A 12,301-nucleotide genomic window follows, 5' to 3' on the forward strand; every position below is an offset into this window, starting at 1 on the left:
TGATGCTTATCAACACCCGAGGTCTTATGACTGGGATAATGAGGCGACGAATGGCCAAATAAAATAGGGCAGTTTTTAGATCCAGGTGGTGCATTAGTTCTCCACTAACTGTAAAATCTTAATGGATGATGAGAAACCACTGCCTTTTCGCTAAGTGCTCACTGGCTCAGATGTATGATCAACAACACTATATATACATAAACTTGCCCCAAATATAAATCTTAAGTAGACAGGCTCAGACTAAGACATGAAGTTAATATAGCATGATAGAGTCTGTAATTATCATAATATACAATGTTATCTATTTTAATTCACCCTATAATACAGAATATCATTCAAAACTGTTTTATTTATTCATTCTATACTAATGTCCTTTACTTTATGATTTGTGACAAACACTTTGAGGATGTAGCTTTAGTTGTATTGATCACTTTGAGTTTTCAGAATATATTTCTAAAGCTGGCAACAGGGGAAGAAAAATAACACCATAAACTAAACCACTTGGCTTTTGTTGATGATATAATATTTATTTAACAACTGGGTCAGTTTCATAATATGTTGACTGAAATAAATAGTTTATACATTGTACACTAGATTATGCACTCAACAGATAAGATGTCCTTGTGTGGTGCTTGTGTGCAAGTAATGCATAGTAACGCTATAGTAATACCACACAATATTGCGCTTAAAGCATTTGACAGCACGGTGATCTAAAGATGAAACTATAAACAAGCTTTCGAGTTACGGATGTACGGACCGATACGGTATAAATAAAATAAATGACACAGAAATAATTACAATAGTAAATCCATGGGCAGCACTTTTTCCCTCCGAGCAATTGACTGCTGTCGCGAAACATGCACGCAACACAAACGCGCAGGGTTTACTGGGAAACGTAGTTTTTAATGAAATGGAAATTTCCAAGCTATCTATCCAGAGGAGTGAGTGGAAATTTACTCTGTTTCCCTCCCCCTGTAAAATGCAGAGCCATGTCTGCCTTGCAGGATGTTTTGTTGGAAGTCAACCACGTTAATAATCTTCTCATCTGACTGCTGAGGCTGCTGACAGTTATTATTATGATTGTTAGGTTATCACTATTATTATGTTAAATATGTTTGAGTTTTATTATATCATTGTTATGTTGTGTAATTGGTGTGGTTTGGTATGTCCTGTTCTGTTATACTCTCATTATTATTATTATTATCATTATTAATAATAATAGTAGTAGTAGTACAACAGTGTCATTACAAGTGTGCTATATAATGCATTAATTCATGCACACAGGCAAGATCAAAAATAACTGGGGTGCTTCCATGGTCAGGTAGACCAACATATGCACACACATTCAAGTAAAATGCAAAAGATCCATCCAATATCTATTGCATATTAAAGTGTATACTTACTCTATATAGCAGAAAATCATGCAACATTATGTGACACATGCACACACTTCCAAGCTGAAATATTTCATTTTGTGGGTCTGAATGCAAAGCCCCTCACCTCACATTCTGTCTGATCAGAACTGGACATGTGCATTTTCTCCCATATTTCATATAACTTAAAATAATTAATAAAATAATTAATATTATTTTTCAGAGTGACCCTATTATGGCTTAACACTGAGAAACAGCTTTACGTTGGAACCTCATACAATCATGGCACAGTAGCTATTATACTGTATACTACATGTTGGTGCCTGTTTTCCTCTCATTGCTCTAAAATGACAGCCATTTCCTCCTGATCACTGGCGCGATGCTTTCCAGTGAATAGCTTCATCTGTGCCAGATCACTTGTAAAATGAAAACATGTGTTGTTGCAAAAGTTAAGTATGCATAACTTTGTATCTCTTATGGGCATTGTTACTGGCATACAGGATAAAATTCCATTCAAACGAGGCTTAAGAAAAATTTGAACAATGAAAAAGTCAAAATAAAAACTCTTAAAGTACAAATACTTAAAAGTTCTTAGTTCTTATTCAAAGAGACAGCAGTTGCCACTTTCTAGATTATTCCAGATTGCAAGCTTCATCCCACAATCAGATTACAAATTAATCTGGGGTTTCCAGACGTTTCTATGATTTGCAACAGTTTAGAGACATTACAGCTCTGTTATTTCTGGTTAATAAACCACCTTAATACCTAGTTGTGGTTGCATGAGAGGATTTGCTCAGTTTAAGTATGAGGATTTTTTTTTTTATTATTGTAAAGAGTGGTTATGGGTTTATAAAAAGTTGGACACCTCTCTCTCGTTAATCACCAATATACACAAATATCTATGTATGAATGTCATCTTCATTTTCCGTAAAGTATTATAATGTTTAGAAGAGCTGCTACTGCTTAAATCCCAGCAGTTTGGTGCAATTTTTATGGGCAATTCCTTTTTTTTTTTTTTTTTTAAGTTAGAGGACGCTTCTTCTGCAGTTAAATCACGCTGCAGAAAGTGGGTGTGTTTAACGGCCTTTGGCTTCCCGTTTTGAATGGCAATTAACTTGCAGTATGCGCACTTTTCTTAATCTTTAGCTCATAAAAACATGTAGGTCAGAACAAGAGTAGTGGATAATTAGCGGGAGTAATTTCCAGTAGGCGTCTTTGCGCTCAAACGCGTCACGGGTGTCCACACGTGTGGGGCGTGGAATTGAACTAGGTGCCTATAAGGAGGACAGGCAGCATTATTCAACGGGCATCACAGCACCCGAGAAAGTCAAGACACATGCAGAAGATAACGGGCTGCCAACGTCTGATAAACGTACTGACAAGGAGCACAGCGTGGTACGACGGGGCAACGACCGTTGGGGGGGGAACGGGTCCTCAGGACGGAGCCACTTCTTCCTCTTCATCCACATCTCTCCTTTGGGGCGTGGAGTGTCGCTTTAGCATCTTTAACGCGTCTGCTAACATTAGCAAGCAAGGTACATGTTTAGTGTTAATGTGTCTTTTAAACAGTGGAGCCGGTGAGTAGGACTAGTACCTGAGCACCCGAGTGACTTTTAAAAATATTTTAAAATATGTGGTCATTTGTAGCTGTATTTTCGGTAGTGACAGTTTATGTATCATTCATTGTCTCTGTCAGTTGTCTCCACAGACTGGCCTATATTTTAACACTGATGTCAACCAGGCAGAAATTCTTCAAACACCTGAGTAACATTACATATCATACTCGCCTGTGGTGTTAATTATCCGTATGTGAATCCTGCAGTGCCCTTAAGATAGCTAATAATGAGAAATATAGGCTTCTTGAAGATGCGCAGCTTTTGCAGTACGGTAAATGAGTGACTGTTCTAGAAATTTCCTTCCGCCTCATAGGTGCATCTGTGCACTACATGCCTGTTCGTGGGCTGCTGTCGCCACCCCTTTGTATTCACGAAGGCTGTCTCTAGCTGTCAGACACATCTGTCCATTAATTAAAGCGGCATTGTTCTGTACAGCAACTATCCATTATGCTACCGCTTCATCATGGCGTCAGCTTGCTGAAACCTGCAGCCCATTTCAGCCGGGATTGATATTATATCCTTTACTATGATAGAAAACAAAGGTGGGGCGTTTGAGTCTCCACGTTTTTAAGATGTGTGGAAATGTGCAAGAGGACCACTCGTCTGAATTTCCTCTCTCTAGAGAGTAAGTTGGTTAACATATGTTTGGCTTTAATTGTTTTCAGCAATTCATACCTTTGGGACTACACCTCAAGGTTTGGTTAATTGGCTTCCCTGTGCTTAATACATGTTAGTGCTGGTTTGCCAGCTTGACAGACTCACACATTAAACTCTCTAGTAGCAAAACTCCAATTTTCCTCACCACTGGCAGAAGTTACCTACTTAGTTTTGTTGCAGGAAGGGGAATAATAAAAGAATTACACCTGTTGTTTTTATACAAATCAGTTTGAGCTAAAGTTAGTGTCCCTCTCTCACAGGCAGCACACATTACTTTTGCAGTGGTCTGAGTGAGAGCTCTATAAGTAGGTCCTGGCACATTGGGATGGTAGTGATTATGTTTGAATCCCACATTATATAACTTTGCAAATAAAGTTATATGAATCCACTGAATGACATTGCTGTATTTCAGAGCCAGAGACTCTTGGTCCAGTTTTTGGTGAACACATGGAGACATGGAAATTGATGATGATGAGATGGTAAAATGAAAACAAAGACTTCTTTTATAGAGAAGGATGGTTATGCATAAAGCCTGGTTGTGCAGATGAAGGCGTGGGGTGATTTTCTACTATGCATGGCAGGCTAAAACCTCAAGAGAGGCCAGACCATCTAAATGTGTATGTGTGTGTGTGTGTGTGTGTGTGTGTTTCACTGACTGACGCAAAACAGATGTGCTCACACATCACCATGCATATTATTATTTGCTCACATAGGGATTTAATTTGATCTATCTTTTGATCTAGTATCTGTTGAGTTTTAATTATTTAGCTGGTGCTCAGTACAGTGCATGCAACCAAATATAAGTTGGTGTATTTACTTCTAGGCTGTAGTCAAGGGTTTAGGTTTAGATTTGTTGATGTCAGTGTAACTGAAAGAGGTATGTGTATGGAGCATGGTATTGTAAAATTTAAAATGACATTTTAAATTGGTCATGGGTATTTTGTGCAATTGGATAATGTCTTGTTGGCTTGTGCGTCCCTCTATTCCTGATTTATTCATGGCCTAAACCATGACTTTCATTCTGTGCCAGCACAGAGTGGCTGTTTTTAGCATTTTCCAAAAATGCTTGAGACTATGCAGGCATGTTTGTGAATTTATTTTACTATAAAGTAAGTCAGGCCACTTATTAGGTAATACGGGAACTACATAGTCTTTGGCTACATGTTGTTCCTTCTTGACTCTTCTTGATTTCTTACATAATGTTATTAAGCTTTCTTTGAAGTTTTTACACTGGCACAGCTTGATTCCTTTGTGTTAAAAAGATTTAGGAGGAAAGTCATTGGAAGGCCAAACCCAAGGACCGGCACTGGAAAAATACAGCAGCTGCAAAACCAAATTAATTAAACTCAGAGGTCTTTACGTGGTTTATAGAGTGATATGCTATGTTTCACCATCTCTTTTATTAGTGACTATGATGATTTTATGTCATGGATTGTGATATGATGTTCAGTTTGATCATCACTTTATGTTTCTATCCTGTTATCAGACAGGATGTTGTAAACTTTGAAGTATTTGTGTTCGCTGTCTTTCCCTTTCAAATCAAGACTCTAATGAGGTGTTTTTCTTTGTCTTTGCTGTCTTGCAGGAATGTTAACTCTAGGCTTTTCTAGACCAGAGGCCTACAACATCCTCCTCTAAATCTAGAACGACCTCAGTGCCGGTGGATAACCCCCTCCGAAGCACACCTAGTGAATTTGAACTGACGGTGGATACTACAGCTTCCATCCAGACAGCAAACCAAAGCAGAGCATTTCCATTGCTCCATTTTTATTAATTTAATACATAACTTTGACTATTTATGTTCTACACTTTTGGAAGGATTCCTATAGCTGTGAGCTTTAATTCCAAGACAGATTTTTCTAACATAATCTGTAAAAATGGGTCCTGGATTGGAAACAGCGGACATAGCTGTGGTAGCACTGTACTTTGTCCTTGTGCTTGTCATCGGGTTTTTTGCTATGTGGAAAGCCAATCGCAGCACTGTGAGCGGCTACTTCCTGGCTGGACGCTCCATGACCTGGATAGTGATAGGCGCATCGCTCTTCGTGAGTAACATTGGCAGTGAACATTTCATAGGTCTGGCTGGATCAGGAGCAGCAAGTGGCTTTGCAGTTGGAGCATGGGAATTTAATGCACTTCTACTTCTGCAGCTTCTTGGCTGGGTGTTTATCCCTGTGTATATCCACTCAGGAGTCTACACCATGCCTCAATACCTTTCCAAACGCTATGGTGGCAACAGGCTGAAGGTCTATTTTGCTTTCTTGTCTGTGTTACTTTACATTTTTACCAAGCTGTCTGTGGACTTGTATGCTGGAGCTCTCTTTATTCAGGAGTCCCTGGGGTGGAACCTTTATCTGTCTATCGTCCTGCTCATCAGTATGACTGCTCTCCTCACTGTCACTGGTGGACTGGTGGCAGTACTGTACACAGATGCCCTTCAGGCAGTGTTGATGATTGGTGGGGCCCTAACTTTAACTATCATCAGCCTAGTTAAAGTTGGTGGGCTAGAGGGTGTCAGAACTAAGTACATGCAGGCAGTTCCCAATGTTTCTGCTATAATGGCTACTGGAAATTACACCTATTCTCCTTCGTGTCGCATTGAGCCCAAACCAAACTCGCTACGCATCCTTCGCGGTCCTCTGGATGAAGACATCCCTTGGCCAGGCTTCATTCTTGGCCAGACCCCTGCATCTATTTGGTACTGGTGTGCAGACCAGGTCATTGTTCAGAGAGTGCTAGCAGCAAAGAACATTGCTCATGCGAAATGCTCTACACTCATGGCTGGATTTCTCAAGATCCTGCCCATGTTTGTCATCGTCATTCCAGGAATGATCTCCCGCATCATGTTTGCAGATGAGATTGCCTGCATTGGGCCTGAGCACTGCATGTCTGTGTGTGGTTCTCAGGCTGGCTGCTCAAACATTGCCTATCCTCGTCTGGTCATGGCTGTGATGCCTGTAGGACTCAGGGGTCTGATGATGGCAGTCATGATTGCTGCCCTGATGAGTGATCTTGACTCAATCTTCAACAGTGCAAGCACCATCTTCACCCTGGATATCTACCAAACTGTTAGGAAGAAGGCATCGCAACGCGAACTGCTGATTGTGGGCCGGATGTTTGTTGTGGTCATGGTGGCCATCAGCATTGCTTGGGTCCCTGTTATCATTGAAATGCAAGGTGGACAGACATACCTGTACATCCAGGAAGTTGCTGGCTACCTCACTCCACCAATTGCTGCCCTCTTCCTGCTAGGTGTGTTTTGGAAAAGGTGTAATGAGACAGGGGCATTTTGGGGAGGCATGACAGGTTTCATGCTAGGTACCACACGACTGATCTTAGCTTTTATCTACCGCCAGCCTCGCTGTGACCAGCTCGATGATAGGCCTACCTTCATCGTTCATGTTCACTACATGTATTTTGCTGCTGTGCTGTTCTGGATTTCAGGTCTGGTGGCGGTGGTGGTCAGCCTCTGCACCTCTCCACCAGATGAGGAGCAGGTTAGCACCACTACAGTCTGGGGGCTTCGCAATATTGATATGGTTCCAGCAAAGGACCGAGAGGAAATGTACAGGCTGACTGACAAGAGTCATTGTAATGGGGATGGAAGCCTCCATAAAGAAATGCCCCCAGATGTCACAAAGGAGAGGTGTTTGGATGGGGCCCATGTCAAACTCCTGGTCCCATCCACTGACCATGACCCAGCAACCCCTAGTACAGAAACTTCCCCTGCAACCACCCCTGCAGAACGATTTGGTAATGGAAGGATGGAGATGATCAGAGCAGAGGAAGGCTGCCGTGGGAATGAAGACAGTAGCAGGTGCATGCGTTTATTGGACTGGTTTTGTGGATATAAGGAGGCAGCACAAAGTGCTCAGCAAAAAATGGTGCAGGAGGACGCAAGAGTTATTGCAGAGATGCTGTACGAGCCACCTAGAATTAAACTTCTCCTCAACTTGGGTCTGTTATGTGTCTGCTCTGTGGGCATCTTCATGTTTGTTTATTTTTCACTGTAGTGGAACCCTGCACTGAACTAATGGGGACTGGTGTGGGGGCTTTTATGAAGGTGGAATTATGTGGGAGCTGGGGGCTGTTACAAACAAACAGTTGAATTTTCAGATTTGAGAAGCTCTGTCTGTAATATTTACAGTTGTCTTTTGTAGCTCTCTAACAGGGATCTAAGCTTATTCTAATCATTTTTTTGAAATGATTAAAGCTTCTCCACATGAAAAAAATACTACTCCTTTAGGACTTTGAAGCTTATTTGGCACTGGTCTGTCCATTTTGTACAGTGCTTGTTGTTAATCCTTCATTCAGAATATCTACTGGGATTTTTAGAATTGTAGTACTAAGTGAATTTAATATTTGCCTTATTGGACATATGCACTTGTCGTTCTTTTTTGTATGGTGAAAACAACATGTAATCTGTGATTTAAGTTTTTTTCCTCACCACTCTTGTTGACAGTGACTGTAGGCTTAGTTGCTGGTGTAGCATACATATGTCTGTAGTGACTCAAAAAACTATTTTAGGTTATAGACCATGAGGGTTTTGTACAAGTTTTTGCTGCTGAACACAATAATTATTGCTACATTTATATCAGTGGAATTTCAAGTATGTCGTTACTACTTAATTTTATTGTGCCCTGGACAGTCAATCCAAGCTTGTCAGCAAATTATACTGATAAATGTCCAAATGTTTTGCTGTAGACAATACAACATCCAAACCTCTTTTATGAGGGGATCATAATGACATTTATAAAACTAAAGTTAATATTAAATGCTAAGAAGCATTGCTTCTGTGCTGGTGTTGCATATGACCAATATGTTTATGGTGGTAATTACATTCAGTGGTTTGATTTAACCTACTGGAAGTATTGCATCAAAAATCATTTTGTCGAGCCAATATTAGCTAATACCTGGTATTTAGAATATGTACATATTTTTGCAGCATGGAAAATGGAGAGAAGAAGCACAAGACTAGAAATTGTTATCCTTTCTAAAATGTTTTGTTTTCCATGGGAAGCGGTGAAATAACCAAACTTGATATTATATCATTTATTCCTTTTCCTTATCATTATCATTTATTCCTCCATTTGATTGGCTGTTCCATATGTTTTCACTGATGACCAAATTCCAGTCACATCTGGAGCTCAACTGGTATTTTTTTAATGACAGAAATTACATTTTCTACTATGTTTTTTGTTTTTGACTTTTTTGTTTTTTTGTTGTTTTTTTTTTTTTTGTGGCTGTATCTGTGTTTCATTCCATACCAACATACAGCTTTTTATGCACAACTGTTATAACAAAAAGCCACAAGTACCAATGCTCATGATTCTGTATCAATTTACATTTTATGCATTTCTCATTTTATGTTTCACAGTGTTGAAAAGTGTTTAGAGTCTGCTGCATTATGTTAACATTGTGTATAATACAGGGCTCATTGGATCACAGACAGTATACATTTCTTCTATAGTAGGCTATTTCTTGTGTATCTACTGTGTGTCAATGTACCTTTAGTGCACTGCAGTGCTGAAATGTCATTTAATGTCACTTTTATAAACCTTCTACCAAATGTGTCTTAGTGTGCAATGCTTAAGTGAAAAAAACAAAAAAGTCAGACAAAGAAAACAAAAAATAATGTGTTCAGTTTTACAGCCATTTTTTAAATCCATTTTTTTTAGTGCAGTGAAAACCACATTTGTTTAAAGCCATGTGATAAATCAGCTTTGTCACATGTTGTACATTTTCAGTTAGCTGCATATCAGCAGAGAATGATTATGCAAAGCAGAAATGACGTTTCAGATGTTGCAGGATTAACACTGGATGACTTTACTCTTGATGTTATTGAGGGTAATTCAGCCAGGTAAATAAAATTACTGGCCTTCTGGATTGTGCTCATTATTTTCACAAAGTAAGGTATCCAGATATAAACACACTCTCAATTTTAAAAAAAAGCAAAAAACATTGTGTTTATATTGTATTAATTAATTTAATTGAGCAATAATTAATTTGAGAGCAGTGTTGAATGACCTCAGTCCAAAAAGTCAGTGTCATAATGTGACAAGCCACTTCTTATCGATGTCTGGTATAAATGATGCGCAACATATGGAGGATTGATAAGTGATGATTGCTGTATGGGAAAGAGCTTTAAAAAACATTTTTCTTTCTTTCTGAGAGAATATACATTGTTATTTTTATGGACTTTATTTTTAGAGACCGAAAATAAAGTTTCTGTGGAGACAAAAATAAAAATGTGTACTCATCCTTTTATGTTGTTGGGGCAACAGTTGGAGAATATACTTTCTTGCTAAAATGATGAACACATTTTGGTCAGTCTCTTTTAATTTAGTGTCATTATGATGTGCTTTTAATTTCTTGTAAATTCATTGACTTGTACTGAAAAATATTGCAGTAACAGAAACATTCTGGTCATATGATAATCAGCTGCTTCAGACCATATGATCTATGGACTCTACTTTGCAGTTAATCCCGTGTGGTTATGTTGGTAATCACACTCACTTCTGAATAACTGTGTTGTTGTCAGTGCTATTTTGCCATTTGTTCCTGTAAGTAGTGAAGAAATTCCTACTGGGTTTCGATAGTAACAAAATTATCCACATCATTGTTTCTATATATTTTGGGGCTTTCTGTTTTTGCTGTCCAGGATTAAATAAACCCCAGAAAGGCCTTACTAATCTGCTCAGAGCCAAAAGAGGATTGGATGATTCCAGACATCTTTGCACAAGATTCAATCAATCAAAAAGCCAGGATCAATGGCACAAATCCCCTCTTCTTACCAGTTTATGTCCATACATCCAACTTTGCATCACAGAGTAAGAATTATTTAAAAGAAATCATGATTTTTTACATGGTTAGGTAATATGTTGACTAATACACTGTTTTCAAGAGTGACAAAATCAACACTGTTGAATTAATCTCTTTTAGTCAGAGGGTGGCATTTAGAGGCCATGATCTGTACTCCCATTTAGACAGTGACTCATATCAGTGATGTCCTATGACTCTCCATGGCAACAAGTTAAAATGTAGCATGCACACTACAAAGGGGAGTGTGTGGGCAGCAGATGGGAATAAATTAAGAAAACCACCTGCCTTCCCTGAAAGGTTTTTTTGCAGCTGGCTTGACCATGGCATGTGAATAAATAACTTAATTAGTAATTTGTTAAATGGAAACCTCTCTTTTATTATCACCCAAAAGCCTTCGGTTTCTCACTTGATCCAAGGAGTCATGGTCCAAGGAAGCCTGTGATCACTCATGATAGTGTGATGTCCACCTGTACTGGAAGATGTGATTAATATCTGTGCATTATTTACTCAAACATGAGTGTAAATGAATGTTTCAACATGTGAGGGTGACTGATTTCAAGTCAAAAAGATGAAAAACTAATTACATCAATAAATAATATTGTTAGTTCAATGATTTTAAAAGTGTAAATATTATAAAGCTTCATACTTTTCCCTTAACTACCAATCATTTGCTAAAACAAAGTCTAAGTGCTAACACATCATAATTTATCATGTTAGCATGGTGACACTTACTAACTAGCATGAAATTTGAACTGGGGCTAAGAATAATGGGATAGTCATTAGTTTTTCATGTATTTGGCTGTAGTGATGTTGGACAAATTATTATTTCAACCCGATGATAGCTCTGGGGGCAAAGTCAATGGATCAACAAAGTGATTTGTTACTGCTGTAGATCATCTGTGAAACCTTAATGTTTGTGTAAGATTTTGTATCAGTCCAATAAAATAGATGTATGGTAGTTCATTAAAAGTCAAAGTAGGTGTGACCTACATGTGGTGTGACTTCTGGTGACACTTTTGACAAAAACAGGAGATCACCTGAAGGTCAATCATGAGAATTCATCCACTTAACGACCATGAGTGTTCATCAGCCTTATGTACAGAATTTAATCTCAGTCTGTTCAGTAGATGTTTGGATATTTCAGTCTGAAAAGCTATAGCCTGTAAATTCTCTACAGAGGGATTATTCATACAACTCTATGATCAGTTTAAAATATGTTGCATTTTCAAAATAAAACTTTCCACATTATGCAAATTAGTTAAAATTAACTTCACCTTTACCAGGTATAACAGTACAGTACAACAGAGTGCCATTTATATGTTGATGCATCTATACTATAATAATACTACACTGATAGGAATCATTGTGCATGATGGGTACTTTTACTTTTGATACTTGAAGAACTTTTTTATTTTTAATTTTTTCCCCAAATACTTGAATGAATAAATTCAAAATGAATAAATGATCTGAATATACCCCCAGTGTTTATTTACATTGAAAGGGGAGCTGTCATGTAATAGCATTCACCTAATGGATACACTACTTTTGCTTGTGTTTCCTTTCTAATTGTATTAAAACTGCAGGCAAGAACTTCATCTTGCTTGTGCTGGTGTTATTTTATATCAGGCAAATAACAAATAAACTCTTTGAGTTTGACAGCACTGTAATTATAATTAGTTGGGATTTTCTTTGTCATATATCATTTTCAAGTCTCTTGTACACATTTTGCTCACTGCTCCACCAGCCCCCAGTCAACTCATACCCTCCCTCTTTCCCAAGAGGAAACTAATGATATTGTCCTTGTGGAAAAGTACTGGCATCTAGGCCATGCTT

At 38.4% G+C, this 12,301-nt stretch overlaps 1 protein-coding gene across 1 annotated transcript; it reads left to right on the top strand.

Annotated features, from left to right (window-relative positions):
* The first annotated feature begins 2,488 nt into the window (after positions 1 to 2,488).
* slc5a3b (solute carrier family 5 member 3b) lies at positions 2,489 to 9,217 on the top strand. The gene is made up of 2 exons (XM_018703098.2): positions 2,489 to 2,908; positions 5,232 to 9,217. Exon 2 carries the CDS (start codon positions 5,524 to 5,526, stop codon positions 7,657 to 7,659), a length of 2,136 nt encoding a protein of 711 aa, XP_018558614.1. The 5' UTR covers positions 2,489 to 2,908; positions 5,232 to 5,523; the 3' UTR covers positions 7,660 to 9,217.
* The last annotated feature ends 3,084 nt before the right edge of the window (positions 9,218 to 12,301 follow it).

This window comes from Lates calcarifer, linkage group LG1 (assembly GCF_001640805.2).
Source record: "Lates calcarifer isolate ASB-BC8 linkage group LG1, TLL_Latcal_v3, whole genome shotgun sequence".
Classification (NCBI taxonomy): Eukaryota; Metazoa; Chordata; class Actinopteri; family Centropomidae; genus Lates; species Lates calcarifer.

What these genes read in the sequence shown, in the direction of transcription:
- slc5a3b (XM_018703098.2), top strand. Translation starts at nt 5,524, where the DNA reads ATGGGTCCTGGATTGGAAACAGCGGACATAGCTGTGGTAGCACTGTAC.